At 55.1% G+C, this 24525-nt stretch overlaps 1 protein-coding gene across 5 annotated transcripts; it reads right to left on the bottom strand.

The window, feature by feature from the left end:
- Window positions 1-352: 352 nt before the first annotated feature.
- On the bottom strand, window positions 353-24362 carry C12H1orf167 (chromosome 12 C1orf167 homolog). Of its 5 annotated transcripts, none has more exons than XM_090024426.1 (21): window positions 24223-24362; window positions 16403-18264; window positions 15632-15672; window positions 14900-15119; window positions 14548-14723; window positions 13933-14030; window positions 13270-13555; window positions 10340-10521; window positions 9788-9974; window positions 8795-8993; window positions 8098-8264; window positions 7861-7984; window positions 7435-7589; window positions 6662-6870; window positions 5976-6120; window positions 3644-3902; window positions 3000-3108; window positions 2546-2777; window positions 1815-1950; window positions 1154-1264; window positions 353-651 (listed from the first exon to the last, which is right to left on the bottom strand). In XM_090024426.1, the coding sequence occupies exons 1-21, from the start codon at window positions 24278-24280 to the stop codon at window positions 592-594; spliced, it is 5016 nt and encodes a 1671-aa protein (XP_089880552.1). In that variant the 5' UTR covers window positions 24281-24362; the 3' UTR covers window positions 353-591. The 5 variants fall into 5 exon arrangements, with proteins under 5 accessions (XP_089880552.1, XP_089880551.1, XP_089880554.1 ...); XM_090024425.1 differs by having other exon boundaries at window positions 13270-13558; window positions 24223-24361; XM_090024428.1 differs by having other exon boundaries at window positions 13372-13558; window positions 24223-24361.
- Window positions 24363-24525: the final 163 nt, after the last annotated feature.

Here is a 24525-nt window from a genome sequence, read left to right as displayed (position 1 = left end):
GCAGTGAGCTTGTCTGGGCTCAGCTGCTCCCAGCAGGTACCTTCATCACCAGCCCATTCAGTGGTGAAGGGAGCCTGCAGGGCAGGAGCTGGCCACCCGCTGCATGCCTTAATGAAGGCAGCATGTGGGAGCTCTGGCTGCCTGTGAGGGTGGGAAGGGGCAGGGCTATAAATAAAGGTTGGAGCCACTTAGAGGAGCTGGGGTGGGGAGATGGCAGCAGAAGGCGCCTGCTCGCATCTGTGAGCAGGGTATGGAGTGGAGTGGAGGGTGAGGGCCTGATTCCTTCCACCCCCAGCAGCCCTGCCATGGCTGGCTTCTGGCACCAGAGCACAGGAAAGGCCCCATTGTGGTTTACCCTTTAATTGAACTGGAACATCTCGGCCCTGCCCTATGTGCAAAGACAAGGACGGAGTCCTGAAGCCAGGCAGCAAGGAAGCAGGGTTTTGCATGGCCTGGTAGCACCTGGCTCTCCAGGCTGGGAGGTGCTGCCCCTGGGAAGCACATGGAAGGGACCACCTCTTAGTCCCTATGCCTGGCTGTAGCCTCACATGTCCAGGACATGAGGCAAGTCCAGGCAGCTCTCCTGGCAGCTCAGCGGTGTCCTCTGCCCTGGCACTGGGATGCTGCCAGCTTGCGCCACCTTCCAAAGGCCTGGAGGAGAGGGAGGGGAAGTCAGAACTAGGGTTTCCTCATCCCCACCACAGCAGCTCAAGGGGGTTGCTGGGGGCCCCCTGTGGCATCACCCCTCTGACCTGGGCCAAGCAGGACATATAGTCTGAGCAGCGCTCGCTGCTGCCCTCAGACTTCTGCCCAGCTGCCAGCATGGCTCTTGGGTTGGGACTAGGACTCTCCCTTATAGCAGGGCCTGAGTGCCTCTGCTTGCACTTCCCTCTCCCACTCTGTTGCAAAGACACGCCCTACAGCCTGGGTGAGATCTGGCCTGGAAGAGCGCAGGCCTGGCTCAGCCCCTTCACCCTGCCCCTCTGGCTGGCTGGGCTGAGGGCAGGACTGGCTCACTGTCCATACAGTGCCTGGCACACCAGGGCTCAGATTGGGAGGGGGAGAGGCAACTCTGGGTGCTACAGCCCCACCAACTACATGTGGTGCGGAGAATTTGGGCTCCCCCCTTAGCGAGGCAATAGGGTGCTCTCACCCAGGACAGCAGGCTCCGGGCTTCGTCTTCCAGGAAGTGCTGGGACACGCAGTGCTGCAGGTAGCGTCTCCGCCATGTCTTCCAGCCCTGCTCCACCAGCCGCTGCCAGGCCTGGGGGAAGGAGGTGGGTAGGGAGGCCTGAGTACAGCCCCCTCTGCCCAGCACTGCCACCTGCCCCTACTTCCTGCCCTAGCACCCAGCTGCTTTGCACGGGCCCCCACCTTCTCAGGTTGCCTGTCCCTGGGCATAGCCAGGAAGGCAGGCCCCTCCTTGAGACCTCAATATAGTCCCTTTTGGTCCAGCCCATTTTCATTCTCCAAGCCAAACCTCAATGAGGCTGTCTGCTGGGTGCTAGCAAAGAGGCCTTCCCCCTCTGCCAGCACCAGCCCCCCGCCCCAGCGCTGCAGGCACTGTGCCTGAGGCACAGAAACCAGTAGAAGGAATGGGCCAGTCACCATGTCCTGCAGATCAGGTCCCAACAGCTGCTGTGCAAGAAGCACATGAGCTGGAAACACAAGTCAAGACTCCAGGGATCATATGCTACCTGGAACTGGGCCTGCTGCAAGTCCCCTGCCCAGCTTCCCCACCTGTCATGCGGGTGCTGTTTGGACGTGGGCTTGCTGCATGCCTACTCCCCACCAGTCCCCAGATAGCTACTCACCAGCGCTCGCCCCAGCAATGCTGCCCTGCTGACATCCTTCCACTGCAGCCAGGCCCTGGCCAGGCAGTGTGCTTGCCTGTCCTCCCGGCACTGCCGGAGCAGCACAGCCAGGCGCCACCGACGCCAGTACCTGACCCTGGAGGAGCAGGAAGTCACTTGGGTGAATGGCCTGTGCTCCTGACCACCAGTGTCTGCAGCCCCCATTCCCCCCAACCATGATTCCTCTCTCTTGGTGAGAAGGCAGGTGAGAGTCTCCCCACCACCCAATACCAAAAAGAATCTGCTCAATATAGACCTCCTATGGAGGACATATCAGAGACAATCACCTGCCCTGGGGATGCCTTGCCCGCAGTGTCTGCTCACTGACAGAGGACGCAGAGCTGCATCCTGCTTGGAGCAGTCAGGCTAGGGCTGGTAATCCAAGCCCTCCTGCCAGTCCAGAGGCCTCTCTGGATACACAAGCCACCCTGCCAACATGCCCCAGATCTCTGCCCTTCCTGCAGGGACGAGGCTGCACCTGCCTTGCTCCATACACTCCATCAGATGGCAAGGACTGCCTGTCCCCTTGCTGCCAGCTGATGCTGCCCCGGTGCCTGGCCCACCCAGCACCCCCAGTCTGCCTTGGAGCCCAAGGCCTCCATCCCAGACTTCAATGAGGTGCCTCTGGCAGCCCTGCTTCAGGAGCCTTGCTTCCTGCATCCTGGCACAGACTGTCCTGGTGCCCTGCTTACCCCAGTTCCCTGCTGTCCCGATCAACTGGTAGGAGCTCCAAGCTGCTTTCTGGGGTCCACACGTATTGAGGTGGGTCTCCCACTGCCAAGCCAGGCCTCTCCAAAAGTGGGTGGGTGGGCAGCCTCTCTGCCCTGCTTGGGTTCCTGTAGATCGCCAGCCAGCGGCGGCAGGAGCTCAGGAGCAGCCAGCAGCAGGTGGATGAAAGATCCCTGTCCCTACCTGGTCTCTGCTCTAGAGGAGGAAACACAGCATCACGCAGAGCCTGGTGCTATGGGGATATAGAGAGGGCAAAGGCTCTTTTCTCCTTAGCTCCAGGTGAATACAGCCCATGGCCTGTACCCTAGCAATTAAACCAGCCATCTCTTCACAGGACAGCCCAAGCCACTGGGCAAAGCAGCCTGTCCCTCTGCTCCTCTCTCCCACAGCCCCCAGACAGGGGTTTTGCATACTTACTCGTGGACCAAGACAGCAGCATCTTCCGGCACTTCCGAGTACCCAGTGTGGCACTCCGCTGCCAGCAGCACTGGGACAAGATGGCCGCTTTCGTCCAGTAGTTGCAGGCCTGAAACCAGAGCGGAGGGAGCAGCTTCCAGGACCTGGTGCACAGCAGCAAGGAGGGGAGCTCTCTGCTCGTGCATCAGACCCACACTGACATGTATGTCTGTGTCCTTCAGGGGTCACATAACGGGCTAAGTCCCGGGCTGCAAATGCCATGGGGCTCACACTCCAGAAAACCTTGGATACGAAGTGAGCGCCACGGAGTTGCCTGGCTATGAAGAGAGAGTAACCAAGGCCCTGTCTGCTCCACTGAGATGTCATTAGCTCTGCTTTCATCTAAATTTCCTTCTCCTTCACTATGGTGCTGTGCCCTAGCTCACGGCTGCCTCCACACCACAGCTGGCCACATTTCAGTGGCCCAAAGGAGGGAGCACAGCTTGACAAACAGCCAAGTGCAGGCACAGTTCCAGGCCAAAACACCTTGTCCTTCATCCCTGTATTACCTTGGGACCTGGCAACCCCCGCTCAGCAGAGAGAGCCGTGTCCCCCTGCTCCCCCACTGCCCAATTCACCCCTACCCCATGACACATTCTCCTAACCTGCTTCACCCCGGCCACGGAGTCCAAGTGCAGCACTTGGCGTCCCCTTGTAGCCCCCCTCCAGCGCCGAAAGGCTCTTGCTGGCACCGTGCTCTGCTGTGGGCAGGCCCCCTCTCCCTGCTTGGCTCTCAGGAACTCTGTCCTCCACTGCACAAAGCACAGTGCTAAGAGGTGCTGCTGTCTGGTGCCCTCAAACTCGGAGCACGCCTCACGCTGCTTGCTTCTGGCCATCGTGGCCTGCCACCAAGCCACAAGGCACCTGGAAGAGAAAGGGCAAGGGCTAAGGTTTTCTGTGCCATGCTGGGGTGATGGGGCAGGCCCCAATCCTCCCCACCACATGAACCATGACCTTTTGGGCTCCTCCACAGGGAATCTGGTACCCGGCAGTGGGCACCTGGGTACCACAGCTTCATTTCACTCTCAGATCAGGCACAGCCACAAGCCCTAGCTACACTGTGCAACCAGCATGCCCCCAAATCCAGAGGAGTGTCCCTGGGGTCAGGGCAATGAAAGGGCCTCAGTTTCTCCAGCAGTCATGCCTTGGCCTTTCTGCTGAGACCGTCTCCAGTGAGGTCAACTCATGGTCACCATGGTGGTGCTTCTGTGGCAGGCTCCTTCCAGGGGGAACTAGAGCAGGGATGTAGGACACCAAGTGATAGCAGCTCTGCTGGCTACACCACTGGGTCAGATGTTGGCTGCTGGCCTGGAAAGGAAGGTGCTGTTTTGCATTCCTGTTGTGCCAAGTTCACCTAGAAGCTGAGGCATCTTCACCTGGGGTAACTGGCCAGATACCTATCCTGCAACAGTTTCCTGTGTGGGCTGCTTGTATTGCAAAATAAGAGCATCCACACACCCAGGGGTCCAGAACAACTGTGGAGCTTTCAATTTCATCCTACCTCCTGCTGACATGACCCACATCAGAGCCTTTAAAGCAAGCTCAGAGGCCACCACTGAGCTTTTCACTTCTGGCCTGTCCCTTTGTTCTGGGCTCCACGAGTCTCCATTATGGAAATCATCCCAGGTATAAACAGGTCTTTGATTCACAGGGCCTCTCTTGAGATCAAGCAGGGCTATAGAGGGCTGTCCTTGTGCAGAAAGCTCCCTCTTTCGAGCAGGCACAACTCTGCGCCCCTGCAAGTGGGGGAATCAGACAGTGCTCCCCCAAAGGCAGGCACATGGAGAGGTTAATACCATGCTGTGGGGATGGGCAACCTGGGATGTGGCCCTCTCATAGGCAGTCCCTGGGTGGGTCACCCACAGCCTGAACCATGACAGTGAGGGTTGCTTATGAGCCATGATTACCACGGGCATCAAGTTCCATGCATCTTCTGCCCAGAAGAGGCCAAGAGTATTTGTGATGGTAAATCCTGCAGCTCCAAGTTGTTACCTGGGTGCTTAGCATCATTCTGCAATGCCAAAGCTGTTTGGCAGAAACAAAATAGAAACTGGAGGCTGTATGGGGCCAGCAGGTGATAGGCAGAACTCCTCATTGTCCTGCTTCAATACTGGTGGCTTTACATGGCCCTAGGTTGTCAGTATTGAACCCCTCGCGCAGGGCACTGGGATGGAGGAAGTGCTTTATCTCTGTGTTAACCCACCCTCTGCTGAGGGGGGCTGGGAGGGCAGCCTGAGGTAGCCTGGGGTGCGAGTCTTTCTTCTGCGACCCCATGCTGCTTCCCTGCCAGGGAGCGCCTGGTCCGACTGTTCATACAAACACAAACAAACCAGCCCAGCTGGCCTCCAAATTGTAGGTGCTGTCAAGGTGAGATGCTACAGGACTTCAGGCCAAGGGAGCCATCCTGCTCAGGGGACAGTGAATAACCACCCCAGCCTGGGAACAGGGCTTTGCCTTTCCCAACTGGCAGCAAGCAGGGGCCTTCCTGGAGCAAGCCTGGACAGGAAAGGGGAAGTAAGGAGAGGCAATCCTGAACCTGCTGAGGCTGCCAGAGCTGAGATGTGTGCAGACAGTGGGAGCCAGGTTGGAGGTTTAAACCCACTTTCCCCAGGTTCCTCTGAGTGCCTAGTCCCTCCAGGGTGACCCCAAGATGTTCCCTTCTGTGGCAGGAAAAGCCCCACTGCTACCTCTGACAGAAAGAAGAGGAAGTGGGCCCAGGGCAAGGTCTCAGAGGAAGGGACACTGCTCATATCTGTCTGGCCTAGCCAAGCCCTGTCTTCGGCAGGGAGGGAGGGCACAGGGAGCACGAGGCTCTGGGTCACAGCTTCTTGAAGGAACCCCCACCTCCTCCTGCCCAGCCCCAACCCAGCACCTTGGCTCCATCCCCTGTAGGTGCTGGAGCCCCAGCCCACAACCCTGTGGTGGGAGCAGACTAACCTGCGTAGGAGGAGCTGCCCCCAGCACAAAGCGGCATCTCTCCGCTGCCCAGCCTGGCAGCGCCACATCTCTAGGACCATCCTCTTCCTCACCTGGGCGCTGTGCTGAGCCCACTGCTGCTGCAGCCTCCGTAACGCGCTCTGCCCTGAAACCAAACACAGGTCCCCAGTGAGAGCAGTCCCCAGGGCTTGGCAAGGCAAAGACCAAGTTGAGGCGCAGACACAGGACAGGATCATGAGAGCACACACCTTTGCCCCACCTCACGCCATGCACTGCAACCCCCAGCGAAGGAGGAGGGAGGTCTGCCAACTCATTAGGCAATAACGAGTTCAGGTGAATTATTCTGCTGCAACCCTGTGGTCCCTGAACTCTGGGGTCACTCAGCACTTTGCTGTGTCCATGGGCTCAGAACTCACCTTCCACCAGTCCAGACCAAGACAGCTACAAATCCCCATGAGCTAAGCAGTACAGGGCATATGACACACAATCAGCCAATTCTGCATGCAGCCAAAGGGCAGTGATGCCCACCCACATTAGCCCCTCCACTACAGCACAGCAGGCTGAATGGAAAGAGCCTAAAAGAGAGACCCCATGCTTACCTCTAATACCAGCACCAGGAACCCAAAGCCACTCCTCTCCCAACCCCTCAATGAACCGCCAGAACAGCCAGGCTTGGCATAACTCACTCTGCCAACACTTGTGCCAGTGCCGCAGGGTATCTGTGGCCTTCTGGTGAAGCCGACGTATGTATCTCCTGTCCGCCTCCACCCTCTGGCTCAGCCTCTGCTTCCACAGTGTGAGGGCAGTCTGATAGTGATGCAGACGGTACTGTCGGGACGCAGCGTCTTTCCGCCTCTTATCTTCCACAACCCATATGTGCCAGCTGAGGAATACCCTGCAGTGGGGAGGATACAGGACACATGAGGGGCTGGGGAGAAGTTCACATGGCTTCCCAGGGTTCATGGGCTTCAGGCGGAAGTGAGGGATTTGGCTGATGGCAGGAATTATGTCAGAGAACTGGGGCTGAGGAATCCCTTCATGGCGAAGGGGCTCACCCCTGATGGCATCTGCATCATGCAACTGGCACATCTACAGCGCCTCCTGGTCAGGCTCCTAGGTGTTGCACGAGCACAAACACCTCATATTCCACCCTCCAGTCCATTAGAAAGATAGACCAAGAACCGGAAGGCAAGAGACTTACTCAAGGTCACAAAACAAGTCAGTGGCAGAGCCAGAAACAGGACCTGGGGAGCCTGACCTGGGTGTAGCCCCTACACTGCACCGCCTCCTACTAGATAAGAAGGTCCAGGAAGGCCCAAGTTTGATTCCTCCTTACTGCAGCTTGCCTGTATGACCCTGGGCAGGTCCCTTTGTATCCCTGCCTCAGGGCCCATCTATGAAATGGGGCAGCAGCCCTCAGGAGGTCTCTAAGGATAAATGGGTTCAAGGTGGTCCTCACCGGGCCAGCTGGCTGTACTGATGGTGTTGTTGGATCTCAAGAAGCCTCTTTGTTTGGGTTGCCCAGGCTGAAAAGCATTTCTGCAGGAGCCGCCGTGCTATGTGGTGCCCAAAGGAGATGCCGACACGGTCCAGCTCCTCTGCAGAGCAGCGCGCCTGGAATACAAGGGGCTGTCAGGAGTCCACAACCTGGCTCAGATGCCCTGGGCCCCTCAGTTGGTGATACCAGAGGCACCTGCACTTCTTGCTACATGTAGCCAGCAAGGCCTAGTGCTGGGAGTCCAAGGCAAAACTGCCTTGCTCAGCTGGCACTAGGGCTCACAGCTGGAGGGGAAGAAACTCCTTCCCTGCCCGCACCTTTGCCTGATGGAGCACAGACAGGTGAGGCCTGTGGACATGAGCCATACGGGGGCACTTCAGTCATTACCTGCCATGCATTGCTCGGCAGCCCTGTTTCCTCCCACGCCAAGGAGCTGCAGAGCGACTGGCCCTCGCTGTCTGGGCTGCACTGCCCCAAGGATTGGAGGTGACTTCCAATGAACCAGCTCCCCCTGCAAGGCATGGACACTAGGTCACTCCCTCCTGACAGGGCAGGGGAAGATGGGGGAGCAAGGAGCCAAGAGCAGCCTCCTCCTGGGCCTTACAGAGACAGAAGCCAGCTTACCTGCCTGGGGGGATCTGGGGGAGAAAAGATGCCTGGAAGTAGAGCTCTCCGCACAGCTCACCTGGCCCTGGTGGGCAGAGAGGCTGCTGCAGAGCAGAGCTGTGCTGGAGCGGGCAGGGGCCGTCTTCAATGGCCAACATGGAACAGCTGCTGTTCTGGCGGCTGTCCTGATCACACACAAGGGAAGAACATGGTTGTGAGGCCCATGTCCCCAGCAAGATTGTGCCATGAAAGGCCATACCTAGACACCAACGCAGCCCCCCCACAGGGACTTGGGCAGCCCAAGGGCTATGCAAAGGCTGCCCTGATGGCAGCTTGTCCCATGGCACTGCAGTCAGTGGGGAAGGGAGCCAAGTCCACCACCGTGCTAGCCCCATGAGGAGCTGCTGGCAGGAAGAGAGCAAGTGCAGCAATCATCAGTTGTGCACCAAAGAACTGCATCCTGCAGAGGCACCTGCAGCCCAGCCCCTCCCACTGCTAGGGCCCTGTCCAGGGCCCCCAGCCCCTCCTGCTGGCTGGCATGCAGTGAGGATGCAGGAGAACCTCCTGCCCAAGCAAGTGCAGAGCAATCATGTGAGGTCCCCTCATGCCTTCTGCCCTACTATAACCACCCTGTCATGCCGCCTCTCCATGCACTCCGTACAGATATAGATCCCTTGGGGGCCCTCCTGGATCTGAACCCCCAGCAGTCCCTCACCCTATCCAGGGAACTCCAGGAGACAGGAGGGGCTGGTGTGCTGCTGTGAAAGCCGGATGATGCTGAGGACTCCTCTGAATCCAGCCAGGCAGGAGGGCCCCTGGGCTGGTGGCTCAGTGGATCCAGCTGCAGAGCCCTGTGGTGCCAGTGCCTCAGGGCCTCCCGCAGCTGGCGCTGCTCTGATGCCCGGGAGAAGGCTCTGTGAAGGGAAGGTGAGGTTGCTGAACCTGGCTTGAGGCCAGGCTGGGGCAATTCTGGGGTGGATGTGAACTGTGTCAGGTCTGCCTCAGTGGAGGCACTGGCACCTCCAGGCCCCACACTGGCAACTTCAGCAGAGGTGCCAAGGACCCAGCAGGAGATGGAGGCTGGATCATGAGGGGCAGAGGCAGGGCAGAGCAGGCAGGCCTCCCTCCCTGACTGCACTAATTCAGCATGCCTGCATGATGCTTTTTGTGCCACACGTGCAGCCCACAACTCTGCTTCGGACTCATGGTACCCACCTCAGCTCCTGTGAGGTCCCTAAAGCTTTCCATGGAAGCCCTGGTCTTTCCACAGGGCTACACCTTGCACCAGGGCAGCAAAGGGGATGCAGCCCTACCCCCACTAAGGCTCCGGGCACATGACAGTGAGTGATCAATGAGACTTGCCATTCAGAGAAGAAAACCCAGTCTCTGCCCTTCTAGACCACCAGCCCCTACTCTTAGCCCCTTCTTAACACCATCTTTGCTTGCTCTGCTAATGCACGAACTTGGGCATTCTCTGGAACAGGTTCCACTGTGGTCACCAGGAGCTCCCTAGGGCTTGCAACTGGTTGGAAAGAACTGCTCACTGGATATCTTTTCGTCTACGCTGACAAGAGGAACACCAAAGCAACCTACCCAGAGGCAGACTTGAGCTGAAGGGCAAAGTGGTTTCTCATCTCAGGGCCCCAAAAGCTACCTGGCCCCCAGACCCCCAATGGATGTGTTCAGCGTTGGGTATTCTAGCACATACTTGGCTTGCTGTTGCTCATGGAGCCTTGCTCTCCATCTCAGGAATATCCTCTGGAGCTTCACTCTCTGGCAGTGGTCATCCAGAGAGCTGCCTCCTACTCTGAAGGGCCATCTCAGGATGGTCAAGCTTGGCAGAGGGTGGTCATCCTCCGCTGCAGGCCCTCTGGCAGCCGAGCTGGGTCCTTGACCTTTGCAGATCACAGACAGCAAAAGTTTGTCAGGAGCTGGAAACTCAGCCTGAGATGGGGCAACAGGCAGAAGCTTTCTCACCTCAGCCCACTTAGGGGACAGCTCCCTTACAAGACCTCCCCAGCCTTCTTCTAAGCATATCAGGCAGGGCCATAGAGTGGCTTGGCTTGTAGCATGCCGAGCCTGGATCACTCTCTTCCCAAGGCCAGCGTTCATGATGATATGTTTTATATGAAGCCTAGCAGGCTCAGATCAGGCTGCCCTGAATTAAGCTGCTGAACTGTCGCCATAGCACCAGATAGGGGCAAACAAAGCGTAACCCATCAGTATCACCCCTTTCTCCCAGGTCTAGCTGGGCCCTCACTGTAGTATCGCCTCCGTCTCAGGAGAAACAGGTCCATGGTTGTCAGCTTGTCTGCTTCCCTGAGCTGCAGTATGAGAACCCACTGCTGGAAGGATTTTCTCAATGATGCTGCCCGGTGCTGTTCCAGACTGCGTTTGCAAAGTGTCTTCTGCTCAACAAGCTGCTTCCATGCACAGAAACACCTGAGAAGACCAAAGGCAAAAATAAATCAAGCCTCCCTGGCTGACTTCCTTGAGAATGGGCCATCCTTGTTCAGAGTACTTGGGCATTCTGGGGACTGTAGGAGTATTGTCATGGGCCCTTGAGCCAACCTCCTTCCACCTCTGAGTTGAGGGGCTGACTCCAGACCAAGAGATCTTCCTAACCTGTGGCTGTCTATTGACCATGAAAATGAATTGGACTACAACTGGAGTTGCAGCTAGCAAGGGGCGTGAAGGGCAATGAGAAGAGTTTCTACAAGTGTGTTAGCAACTAGAGGAAGGTCAGGGAAAGTGTGGGTCCCTTATTGAATGGGGGAGGCAACGTAGTGACAGATGAGGAGGAAAAGCCTGAAGTACTCAATGACTCTTTTACCTTGGTCTTCACAGGCAAGGTCAGCTCCTGCACCAGGCAGCAGTCTGGGGAGAAGGTGAGCAGCCCTCAGTGGTGAAAGAACAAGTTAGGGACTGTTTAGAAAAGCTGGATGTGTACAAGTCCATGGGGCTGGATGCAATGCATCCAAGGGTGCTGAGGGAGTTGGCTGACATGACTGCAGAGCCGCTGGCCATTATCTTGGAAAACTCATGGCAATTGGGGGAGGTCCCAGATAACTGAAGAAGGTCAAATATGGTGCCCATCTTTAAGAAAGAGAAGAAGGAGCATTTAGGGAACTACAGACCAGTCAGTCTCACCTTATTCCCCTCAAAAATCATGGAGTACGTCCTCGAGGAACCCATTTCTAAGCACTTGGAGGAGAAGAAGGTGATCAGGAGCAGTCAGCATGGATTCACCAAGGGCAAGTCATGCCTGACCAACCCAATTGCCTTCTATGATGAAATAACTGACTCTGTGGATATGGGAAGAGCAGTGGACACAATATACCTTGACTTTAGCAAGGCTTTTTATACAGTTTCCCATAGCATTCTTGCAAGCAAGCTTAGGAAGTACAGGTTGGATAGAATGGACTGTAAGGTGGGTAGAGTGCTGGCTGGATCGTCAGGCTCAAAGGGTAGTGATCAATGGCTCTATGTCTAGTTGGCAGCCAGTATCAAGTGGAGTGCCCCAGGGATCAGTCATGGGGATGGTTTTGCTCAGTATCTTCATTAATGATCTGGAAGATGGGATGGAGTCCACTCTCAGCAGGTATGCAGATGACACCAAGCTGGGGGGAGCAGTAGATATGCTGGAGGATAGGGCTAGGATTCAGAGTATCCTAGACAAATTGGAGGATTGGGCCGAAAGAAATCTCATGAGGTTCAACAAGGACAAGTGCAAAGTCCTGCACTTAGGACAGAACAATCCCATGCACTGCTACAGGTTTGGGACCAACTGGTTAAGCAGCAGCTCTGCAGGAAAGGACCCGGGGGTTATAGTGGACAATAAATTGGATATGAGTATGAGTCAGGGGTGTGCTCTTGTTGCCAAGAAGGATAACAGCATACTGGGCTGCACTGGTAGAAGTGTTGCTAGTAGATCAAGGGAAGTGTGTATTCCCTCTATCTGGCACTGGTGAGGACACATCTGGAGTACTATGTCCAGTTTTGGGTCCCCCGCTATAGAAAGGATGTGGAAAAGTTGGAGACAGCACAGCAGAGGGCAATGAAAATGTTGAGGGGTCTGAAGCATATGACTTCTGAGAAGAGTCTGAGGGAATGGGGCTTATGTTGTATGCAGAAAATAAGAGTGAGGGGAGGATTTAATAGCAGCTTTTAACTACCTGAAGGGGGTCCAAAGAGGATGGAGCTGGACTGTTCTCAGTGGTGACAGATGTCAGAACAAGCAGCAACGGTCTCAAGTTGCAGCAAGGAAGTTTAGGTTGAATATTTGGAAAAAATCTGTTACTAGGAGGGTGGTGAAGCACTGGAATGGGTTACTTAGGGAGGTGGTGGAATCTACATCCTTGGAGGTTTTCAAAACCTGGCTAGACAAACCCTTGGCTGGGATGATTTAGTTGTGGATGGTCCAGCTTTAAGCAGGGGGTTGGACTAGATGACCTCCTGAGGTCCCTTGTAACCCTGATTTTCTACGATTTTATGAATTAGGAAATTTCCAGCCAGTACCATCCCCCTCCCCGCACCCAAGGGTGTGCATGTACAACACCAAATCCACAACCAGCAACTGCCAACCACCAGAAAAGCCACAGAAACTGAACTAACCTCTCAACCCTACATGTGCCCTGTCCAGGACAAAGGTGAACTCCCTGGTGGGAATGTGAAGGGCAGGCCTGCACAAAGCCATGTGCGCTACCCCACTCTGGCTAAGGAGAGGAACTCAGTCAAAGGCACTGAATTCACACCCCTGAATGTTCTTAGTCTTTAACATTGGGGCTACAGGGAAGGACTCAGATGGAGGAAAAAAGTGAAGCTAGGAGTGAATTAACCTCCTTTATACCTGAAGATCAGGGGCCAAACTTCAGATGAAGCCACAGAAGACAGGAGTTGGGCTCCCCCTCTCCTTGTCTCCACTGATGATATCACAAGACCCTGGAGCCCCAGGAAGAATCCTGCAAGCCTGGCAACCTCTGCTGCGGTGTCTGCACCATGGCATCAGAGCTGTGGGAGGATGCACCGCAGCCGAGTTACACATGGGTGGCGACCTCCTGCCTGCCCATGACAGATCTGCCTCATGTCAGAGCCCTAGGCTCTCCCCATGCACACCAGATTCACCGCTCTGAATAAATATGGGTGTAAAGGGGGATGGCTTTGCCCAGAACTGAACCCAGAGTCCCCAACCTGGCTGGCTTTGTCTTTGTCCGGCTGCTGTCTGGACTTTCCTGGAACAACGCACCCCAAACTGAGCCAGCCATTCCCCAGACCGTGCCTTCTCCTGCGTACCGAGCTGTCCGTTTTCTTTGGAGCCGAGTCACCAGCGACCAAACCTGCACTGCCTCCTGGCTCCGGGACCGCCATGCCTGGAAGATGCTCTGGAGCCGCTTTCTCTCCAGGAGGGCACAAGCTTGGCTTGCTCTGACCTCCTCTCTGCCCAGCAGCTCCTTCTGCAGGCACCACAGTCGGAAAGCTGCTGTGTGACACAGTGTGGGGGAGGGAGGAAAGGAAGAGAGATGTCAGCTCTGAAGATATCAACACCTCAGCCTCAACCCTAGTGGGGTATGGGGCAGCTGGCAACATCTGCTGGGAATTAGCCCATACAGTAGCCACAGCACCCGCTAAACTTGCTGATTAAACGAGGCAAAGGACTTGTTCAACAGCATCACAGGTGTCTGATCCACAAAGCTACTGAACTGCCCCCACTCAACCATGCCCCATGCTCTGCAGGATCCAGGAGAAAGGCATAGCACTCCTTAGACATCCAAGCCAGGCTGTGCCATGCTGCCACCTTCCCAGGCTAGGAGCAGGCATGTCTGAGCCCCCCACACACAGAAAGTGAGCACTTACCAGCCAGGCGCCTCAGGTCCCCGATGGCCTGTGCCCTCTGCCCCAGGTCATTAGCCCTCTGCCAGTGATGGAGTCGTCTCCACAGCTCTCCCTCCACCCTGAAAGAGTCCTGAGTTAACCTCCAAGTCTGCTAGAGCAGGCACCCACAGAGCCAGAGCAGGGGACAGGGTTGCAATCCAGGCCCTGCGGCTGTTTGGAGCTGGACTCAGTGCTTCTGCCACAGAATTTGAGGGGCAAACAGACCCACCCTTTCACTAGGCCTGCTTTCCTGCCAGGGCCTGAGGTTCTCTGACCCCATTTCACAAGTAGAGCTGGCAACTGGATTCCAGAAAGAAAAAGAGTGCTCTCATCTCCTCCCGGTCTCAAACACAGAAATCTGCTCCCAGAGCACGAGAAATGCATTGGAAGAGGAGCTGTTTGATGCTCAGAAGCTGTGAACATAAACAGGAAACCTTATCCCTGGAGACAGAGCTATGGAGCCAGGGATGCGCATTCTAGTGCTCTGCACTTCCTCAGACAAGATCTTGGTAATACAGAGTCCCCTTGGGCCATGCTTCTAGCCCCATCATCATCGTCCAAGATGAGGAGCCGTGAATGAGAAAAAGTTCTGCATACCCACTGCTCAATGCTGCTTCTCTCAAGGGCCCTGTGCCCAGCTGGCATTCAGTCAGGGCTGTTCCAGCTGGACCTTGGCTGCACCCAACACTGCCGCTGGGCAGATCTCTGGTCTGAAGGCTTAGCTCACTCTGGGAAGTTCCTCTTCTGCTCTGCTTTGCCATTGCCTTTTTCCACTGAAAAGGGAGCAGCACAGTGAGACCCTGCCACAAACCAAGCCTGTGACCTACCCACACCCTGTAGCAGGGGTCCAGGCACATCTGGGCAACACTCCCCATCCCCTTGCTCTCCCTTCCCCAGCAATCCTATGTGGCAGGTAGCACCTCCTCTGCCATGCCCTACCCACTCTTACCCTGTGGAAACTGCCAGCCAGCATGGCCAGGGTGCATCTCTGCTGGGCGGTCTCCAGCTGAGTCTTCCTCAGCTGCACAGCCCACTGTAAGGCTGCCAGCCCCTTGCGGAGCAGCTGCTGCTTGTACAGCTTCTTGGCAGTAGTTGTCTTCCCAAGGACATGGCTACTCCAGGCCTGGAGACATCTGCTCAGCAGGTGCTGATTGCCTGGGAGCTGAGCACTGGCAGGGAAGAGGAACTGAACCTCACCACCAGCAAACCAGAGTCCCATCCCACAAGACCCACCTCAGCTTGCCCCACCACTGCAGGGTCTGAAGGACCCCAGGACTCTCCGAGACAGTTTCCAGATTATGCACACAGCTACAGCTCTCCACCAAGCAGAGTCGTAAGCACTGTGAGGTCAGGGGAGCTCCCACTTCTTATCCCAAAGGCCTGAGGTTGAGTTCCACAGCAAGACTTGAGCTTGGTGAGCAGCCTCGAGGATGTGTTGCAGCCTTACAGATGGCACTTTGTGGATGAGATATTAAACCAAGGGGTTCGTCTCTCCACCAGGGAAGGCAGAATTTCTGGCTGCTGCATCCATGAGGGTAACTCTTCTCCCAGCCCTACCCAAAAGTATGCCGCTGAGTGCAGCACAAAACCATGAGCCCCAAGGAAACACTCCCTTGCCAGTCATTCCCCAGCACAGCTCCCCTCACATGCCCATTAAGCAGACACACAAAAGCCATCCTACCTGCTCTCCATCTCCAAAGCCAAGAAGTCACTTCCTGGGATCTACAAGCAAAGAGCAGATGGAGAGGAGAGAGCCATCACCAAAAATTACTGGTGTTCAGCGAGGCTATCACAGCTCCTCACAGCCTGACCTCACACCTAGCATCTCCCTGCTGACTGGAGAACACGCACCTCCATGTCAAAAGCCTGAGTGTCCTAGCAATGTCATCTTGGGAACAGGCTCATTCTGCACCCTCCCTTCAATCAGCCCTTGCCCTGCAAGTATCCCTATGGCTTCCAGCATGAGGAAGGATAGAAAGGCTGGATCCTCATGAGACAAGGGAGCAGAGCTGCCTTGGCGCTCTCCATCCCAGAGCAGGCCTGGGAGGATGCAGTGCAAAGGCAACAGGCTGGTTCTTGAAGAAGGGGGCATTACAGAGAGGGATGAGGGGCACATGGGATGCCATAAGGCAAGGTTTATGCTAGGGCTCCTATCAGTCAGAAGGCACTAGCCCTTGTGACAGGAGAGCACACACTGCTCAGAAGGGTCCGAGAGGACGATAGCAGAGCCTCCCTGGACCCAGACAGGACAGGGACAGCAGGGGACCATGGTGTGAAGGGTACAGCAATCATTCATACTGGGAATTCAGGCTTTTGGGAGCTAGAAAACTGCCTGAGACTTGTTTCCCTAGGCCCCTCCATTCATCCTTCCCCACTGGGGGCAAAGTGGGGACCAGCCCCCTCCAGGGCATAGGGTGGGGGGAGCAGGGCTGCCTGCCAAACATCTCCTTACCCAGGCTGGTGCAACATGCTGCACCTGGCAGTTGACTTCATGGGGTGGCAGATCCCCAGTGCTCTTCTCAGCAGGAGGCGTACAGACAGCCTTGATAGAGAGCTCTCTCCTTCCTCCCTCTCTGGCAGTGTCCGGACCATCAACATCACGGGCAGCCCAGGAATATTCGTTAGAGCCTCGTCTGACTGTTACACTGAGAGGGCTAGGGCTGGACCTGGCTGCAGGCGGCCTCCTATTCACCACAGTTGGTCTCTTGCCTGCAGCCAATGCAGCATCATAAAGCTCTGCTGGCTCCCTGTGGTCTTTGCAGTGAGGGACAGAGGCTCCCTCACAGCTAGAGTGAATGCAAAGCTGCTGGACTGGAGCAGCCCCTGTTTCTGCAGGAGGAGAAGTGACTCTCACACACACTTTCCTTGGGGTCCCATCTATGGCTACACCAATGTTCATCTGAGCTCCGCTGTGCTGTGTCTCCAGTGACACCTGCAGACCACCTGGGTATCGGCTGGGTGGCAGGTCCTCTCTCTGAGACACAGAGCAGGGGGGAGATCTGAATGAGGGTTCCTCAGGGAAGTGAGTGGTTGCGTGGCCACATGCCTGTGACCTGTAGCCGAGGTAGGGAGAGCAGTCATAGGGACTGCCTGCTTCAGTATCAACCAGACCAAGTGGGCCAGCCTCAGCGGAGAGGGGCCCTGACCAAATTCCTTCAGAGACGCTGGCTCTCTGGGTGTATAACTCTGTGGTTCTGTACCTGTGATAGATGGAGGTCGGCTCAGTCTCACTTGTTACTGAACCGAGACCCCAGGCCTTAGCAAATGGGCTGCCCCATTTCATCCTAGCTTGAGCAGCCCTAGTCTTTCCCCTGGCACGATACTCTTCTGCACCCTGGATGGCAGATGGAGAGACATCAGGAGCAGAGCAGAACCTGCACGTGACGGGAGAAGACCTGGACTCCAAAGGCAGGGAGCCCAATATCCCCATTGCAGCAGTCTCTTGCTTAAGCTTTTGGATTGAACAGTGCAGGCTGGCAGAGGCCTGGGAAGACTCCAGGAGAGACCGAAGGGCTGGAGGATGGGCAGGGGACTCAGCCAGACCGGGGGAACTCAGTCCCTCCAAGGTGAAGCTAGGCCCAGGGCAACATGAGGCCACATTTGCACTGGAGCTACCTCGGGAAGAGGTATACACCACTGGCCTGCAATTGAGAGTGGACCTGGCAGAGAGGTCTACAGACACTACAGCAGGGGACAGGCCATCTGCACTGGCTACAGATAGGTTTCCATGCCCTGCACTGCGAGCAATAAGAAGTCTGTGTTGCTGCTTTTCTGTCCACTGCTCCTGGCTCTGGTTCCTTCCTTCTCGGGGGTTCCAGCAAGTGCGGTGCCCACAGGACAGCTCACAGGAGCCAACCCCCTCTTGCAGACTCCTGGCTGGAAGGCCAGCGCTTGCATCCCTGCAGCTCCCCTCTAGACCAGTAGTACTCAAGCGGGAACATCTCTGTTGGGCATCCCTGCGGCGTGATAGTGCTGCAGGGAGGCGACGACTGCCCTGAATCACGTTTTCATTGCCGCGCTGCTGCAGCCTGGAGCAGAGGTTGCGTTGCTGCTGGAAGCAGGAGTTGGAGAGCCGGCCAGTCGCATCCCAGAATGGCTGGGGAGGGCAAATAAGGTTGGTCTGCACCAAGCTTGGATCACGCTTCCTGAGGTCTTGGCTTTTCCCAGCTGCTGCAGTCACAAGGCTCTTTCTGCTACGTCCCACTCCCCAGCCAGGTGTGACAGAGACCGCGGCAGCATCAGCCCAGTGATGAGCTCGATGGTCAGTGCCAGGATCTAGATGGATGTTCACGTTCTTTTGAACATTTTTGTGCTCTGGAAAAAGACAAGCCATAGAAATATAGACATTTATAAGCAGCATAGATATTTGACCCATATATCCAAGTCTCGCATATGGCACGGACCCCCTTACAGTGGGCTCCTCCTTCCAGTCTGCCAGACTCCCAGCACTGAAATATTGTGGGCATGACCAAGGTCTTGGCAAAGAGATGCTCCTAGCTGGTAGGCCAGGGGGAGCTTCAGGGAAACGAAGGACCTCGTCTAGCATCATTCACATGCTCCAGCAGCCTCCCATTGTCACCGCCCTGGTTAAAATCAGCTCAGGGCATCTTAGCCACAAGTCCTCGTTAGTGAACAGTGAAGCTCTCTGAGTTTTAAGGATGCTTAGGCTCAATAGCCATGAAGCAGGGATCTCCCTACCAAGAATCAGTTGAAACAATCTGAGCGGGGTGGCTTGAACTGGAGTGTTTTTGCTCACTCACCTCTGTCAGCAGGGCTTAAGTCTCTTCTACATTTCAGTAGAGCTAGTGGGCTGGGGGATACAGCAGTGACTGAGGTGTTTACACTGCAGGTCAGTCCTGTGGCACAGATGGACATGAACTGCATTGTAACCATGCCCCACAATCAAGCTACAGCCCTGCAAAGAAATTTTAGGATGCAACACACAGAGAGAGCAGTTTAGTCCTGGCTGTGTTCTACATACATGGAGGGACATCTTGCACAACGACCAAGCACCCAGGACCTTAATTAGCCATCTAGTCTCTGAGTCATCTATGTCCCAATCCCACCCCAGGATGGATGCTCCAAATCACACCTGACAGCCTATAGTAGCTCTAGGCAGCTTCATGCTTTCATACCCCCGTGTTTGCAAGCAAGTAAGCAATAAATCTCACCCTTCTATCAATGTTTTTTCCTCTCTATTCTCTCCTAATGCTTATCAGAATTTGGTGTCCCTGCTCTTCCATTTCTCTTAAGACTGGAAATCACCCCCTTACAGCTACACAGGACTGCTAATGTGGCAGGCCAGACAAAGCACCAGAAACAAGGAGGGGAAAATTGAAGAAACAGCTTGAAGTCAGCAGTTTGACCATTGGATTTTTTTTTTTTTTTTTTGAAGGCAGCGAACGTGAGCTGAAATATGATGTTGCAAAACGCACACAGAAGCCCTATTCAGCCTGCCTGGTGAATCAGAAATGGAACAGCCAACACCAACAGTGAAACAAATAGGGATTGTCTTGTACACACCAAGAGCATTATTTATGACATCCAGAAAAGCAAAAATCAATCGGCTTTAGCTCCAGCATCTCAGCTTCCAAACTAGGCACATCTCATTCTTTTTCCTCGAGAAAGTGGTCCAGCTTGCCCACCACTAAGATCAATTTTCTGCATGTTGTCTCTCTCTCATCAAGAATGGGCCCTGGTCTTCACATACAAACTCTCCCATTAATCTGATCAAAGCTGAGAAGCAGACTTGATTATGGAAGTCCCAGATGACACTCACTTATGGCTCTGCAATGATCCTTGGAATGGCTGTTGCCACCTTTCATATGCTCTCAGACATATTGCCAGTGGGAAGATTTAATTTCCCCACCTCCCCCAATTAATTAGGAGCTGGCATCAAATGAGTGAACAGACTTCCTGGATTGGCGCTGCCTTCCCCACAGCGCTTGTTCTTGTATGAAGCAAAGTCACAAGGTGCATGCAACATGACGGCTCTTTACAAAGTAATTTGCTGCCTTAAGTGTCAGCCAGGAGTAACAGTCCTGAACCTTGGTCCCTGAACCTCCTGTCAACCCTCTGCTTGTAGGGTGGACAATCTAGGAGCAAATGTTCTCTCACATTCACACAGGCTATCCCACTGACCTCTTGCTGCCAAGCATGCACATGCAACTGGGATTTCATTTCAACAGTTCTTTTTGCCCAATTCCTGCCTAAGTGTCCAGTCCAGGAGAAAACAATGGCCTTTTACACTCGTGTTAGTTCACCCTTTCAGAAACATCACTAGGGACTTAACGTAGATCCATCTGAACACTTCTGAGCAAGCTGGAACAGCAATAAGGGACACAAGATTTGCAATTGTTCCTGCCCCAGCCTATCAGCAACCTCAGTCAAACCGGACTTAACTCTCTGACCAAAGGGATTCACAATATTTTCTTCTAACACCAGTGACAACCAGGCAATTTTATTTTAAAGGACCAATGCAGCCACTCTGCATTTCACAGCCTTGGGCTACGGCAGGAATTCCTGAAGGTGAAAATGAGCAGAAAATAAACGTGAAATGAAAGGTCTATTCGCATTGTCTAAGGCTCCAAGGAAACAAACAGAACCATGAATGGAGGGGGCGGAGAAATAGGATTAATTCCAGTTAATTCAGGTTTAATACCAAGGTCACAACCAGCAACAAAGCAAAAGAAAACCATGCTAAATGACACAATCACGTACACAGGAGGTGAATTTTTTTTCCCCATCGTCCAGAGGTTAAAGCTGCTCAATTGTTACCTTGCGCAAGTGGGAAACCTGCAGCATAAAGCAGTGACAGATCACCCAGCAGGTGGGTTGGGTGTAGGGGTTTCCTGTCTGCTCCATCTACTTGCTATGGTGTGTAGTCTCTGCACACCTAAGAGGGCCACAAGCACACACCAGACGCACACACTCTCCTGTGCTGTTGATACTAGTAGTCACACACTCTCCCCCGTCCCTTAGTCAGCAGGCGTGCAGCTTGCACACTCAGACTGCCAAGAGCCCTGGGGAGGCCCACGCACAGCACTGGGATCTGTACCTGGTAGGAGCCAGGAGGGAGCTCTGCCCCAGGGCCGTGGCTGGAGGAGCTAGGCTAAGCCGCTCGCAGCTGGAAGTCAGTCTGGCTGTGCATATCCCAGGCCCTCCTGGCTGCAGGGGCCATCACAGTCGCGCTCTCCTCCTGCACTAAGCCACTTCTCGTGCCGGACACTACTCACTCCGAGAGCCACCGCCGGACATGCCTCTCCTCTGGCCAGCGCCGTGGGAATGGCACAAATGCCTCTTTGTGTCCATTTCCCTGGACTCAGCACAAACCTGCAGCTTTGTCCCCTTAATGCCCCGAATCCGGCAGCCTGGGTGCCCCAGCTGAGTCGCTCTAAGAGGCTTATCTCCCCCGCTCAGTCGAGCCGGCATCTCATTAGGGCTGCAGATGTCCACAGCACAGGGCCTCCGACCCAACGCAGCCACCTCGGCATCGCCTGGCAAGGCACCCACAGAGCACGGCGAGGAGCCACGTAGCCCTTGGCCCAGGGCGCGGGCGGCCTACCTGTGCTCAGCCCCCCACTCCGCACCGGGGGGACGTTCTCCTTCCTCATGCCCGCGGCGCCGTGCCCTCGTGCCAGCCTCACGAGGGAACCGGGGCGCGGGGCCACGCGCCCACCCCTGGGGAGCACCTGCCTGGGCTGGGGGGGAGGGGGGACGCTCAGCTGTGTCCCTCTGTCCTGGGCCAAGTGGGGGGGGCGGGGGGCGGAGCTCCCGCCCGACGGTTAGCGCGGGGCGGAGCCAGGGGCGGGGCTCTGCGCCCCCCCCTGCCGGGACAGCCCCCGCCTCCCGGGGCGACCCAGCCGGCCCCCGTGCAGGGCCCCGCGAGAGGAAGCGTTTGCTGGTCGCGCTGCTCCACGCGGGGGAAGACACCGCCTCACCGCCGGGCGGCGCCCCACGAGCGCGGGCTCCTCCGAGAGCGGTGCTGCCGTTTGACCCTGGCGCCAGGCCCAGTCGCTGAGGTGGCAGGGATGGCCATGGCAGGGGGACCGGCAGACGCAGTCCCGCGTTGGGTGTAACGGCGGGCTCCAGATGCGGAGAGCACCTGCGAGCCGCCTTGGGCTCGCAGGCAAAGAGCAGAAGAATGGCTAATTAGTGGCTGCCAAAGATACGGCCCGTGGGCTGCACGCTGCCCGCCACGTGCCGGGCAGAGCTCATCCGGCGCGGCCTGCCCGCGGCAGCAGGCCGGTCGGGGCTGTACGCTGCACACAGTGGCCCTGCACACTAAATCTGGCGCCCGTCTGGATCAGGCCCACCGGCTGTGCTGGATGCAGGGCCACTTTGGTGCAGGCACCGCATGCCATGCTGAGCTGGAGGTGGCACGTGCTTCATGTAGCGCGCAGGGCTGGGCTCAGCCACCCGCTGCATGTGGCATCCACAACCAAGCCCATGGGTCTGGTGTGCAGGCCCACGGCCTGCTGCAGCTGCCACGCGTAGAGCACGCCCCAGGCTGGCCCCACGCACGTGCCCTGGACGGCTGCTATGTGCTTGTCAGAGGCGAGCGCGTGCGGCACACAGCACGCAGGGCTGGAGCCAGAGCACATGCTGAAAACTTTTTGCAGGCTGGATCTGGCACACGGGGTCAGCTTGTGGGCCCAATCTGGCCCTGCACCCCACCCCTGCACCTCTGCCCCCCATTTAAACAAACTTACTTAGTCTCTCCAGCTTTCTAAATTGTCCCTTTGAGCCCCTGTCTCCTCCCCTGTACCCCCACTCCCCATTTAAGCAAACTTATTTAGTCTCTCCAGCTTTCTTAAACTGTCCCTTTGAGCCCCTGTCTCCTTTCCACCCCTTTAAATGCAATAAAGCATTTAGGTCAGAGACGTCTCTGCAGGAAGCAGAGGCCAAATCAAGTTATCCTACAGGTCTCCAAAAAAGCTTGCAGGCTTGTTGTTTTGCTTCACAAAATAGTTCATAAACAGGAGTACATTCAATCCAACCCTAACTTGCAACTAGGAAACCTAAACAAATCCTTGAAAGATTCTGAGATTTCCAAAGCCTTCTGCAGGATTTGGTAACATTCTCCACTAGGAATTAACAAGTGTCCAGGGGACCTGGATTTTTTTTTTTTAATTTGTAGGAAGTCCCACAGTTTCAACATTTGCAAAACAAAATGTTTTCTGTTTCTGTATTCCAAAACAGAACGAAACTTTCGAAATGTCCAATGAAACACAATCTAAAACAACAACAACATTTAGATAGAAATGCTTTGGCATGGAAGTCTATTGTTGTTTCCATGTGATTTAAATTGAAAATTTTAAAATGGAAACACTTTCAAAATGGGAGGGAAGGAGAGATCAAAACATCTTGTTCCACAAGATTGAAATAAAGTTGAAACATGTCATCAGAACACTCCCTTCCATTGTCTTCGTATTTCCAGGCAGCAATTCATTTTGACAAATCAGCATTTTCCAAAACAAGGGGAGGGGAGAAAGGGGGTTTCCATGGTTGAATTCCTGGCCATTTCTACCTACTGGGCTGGTTACAGACGTGGGGAAAAAAAACAAATGACTCTTTACTTTCAGCTCGGCAGGCCCCTGCACTGAGCGCAATGCATGCCCTAAAGAGGCACTGTGTTAGTTTGATTCAATCAGCTATTAGATGAAAGAGCCAAAAAGCCCCACTGAATCATTCAGTCTATACAGACAGTGGGTGAGCCGGGTCAAACTAACGTGATGCCTCTTCTGGGCAAGCACCAAAAAGCACCGCTGAAGTACCCAATCTATGGATGGTGGGGAGCCGGGCCAAACTAATGCTCTGCCTCTTCCAATAAAGCCCTGTTTTGTTTTGTTTTTTCACATTTATCAGTGTCCCAGATTTCCTAAACAGTGTAAAACTCTTGACCTAAACCACGTGCCTAAACCAAAATCAGAGATGGGGAGAAGCCAGGTTTAGGACTCAGTCCTCAATGTGACTCCTCTGTTCATATGCAGCTCCCATGGGGCCTAATTCCCTGTTGCCTGGCCAGACAGTCACCTCCCCCCCCACACATGCACACACACAAAGTGGGCGCTAACAGCTGTTTGTAGAGGAGCACAAGAATTCTCATTTTCTCGCATTAAACCCGTATTTGTGACAAAGGCAGGAAGCCAGACAGCAGCCAGCCTGCCTTGCTCCTTAACTAGTGGTGTCCAACAGTCACGAACATGGGACTTAATACAAAGAGCTGGAGTCTGGAGACTGATGAAAATCAAATGGCAGATCCATACTCACTAGAGACTGTGCAGCAGCAGGCAGTCAGGGAAATCCAATTGTCCAAGGGTAGATCCATAATTCAAAAGATGTTGCCTTGGAAAATACTAGGCTTTCCAACTTCAATAGCCTGTGGGGATTTCTCCCCCCACCCCACAACATATTCACACTCTCCTTCTCGATGAATCTGCTGAAGACCCCCCTGCTCAACATCAGCTGCAAAAGGTTGAAAAAACACACGTTCCAGTACAGTGTATTGTACCGACTTCAATATTTGCAGGCAGGCCCAAAGCCCAATACAGCCAATAAACAGCCACCCAGTGG

Source organism: Crocodylus siamensis, chromosome 12 (genome assembly GCF_052110815.1).
Source record: "Crocodylus siamensis isolate JL-2025a chromosome 12, ASM5211081v1, whole genome shotgun sequence".
NCBI classification, from domain to species: domain Eukaryota; kingdom Metazoa; phylum Chordata; order Crocodylia; family Crocodylidae; genus Crocodylus; species Crocodylus siamensis.
This window is presented reverse-complemented; position numbering and strand designations above follow the sequence as displayed.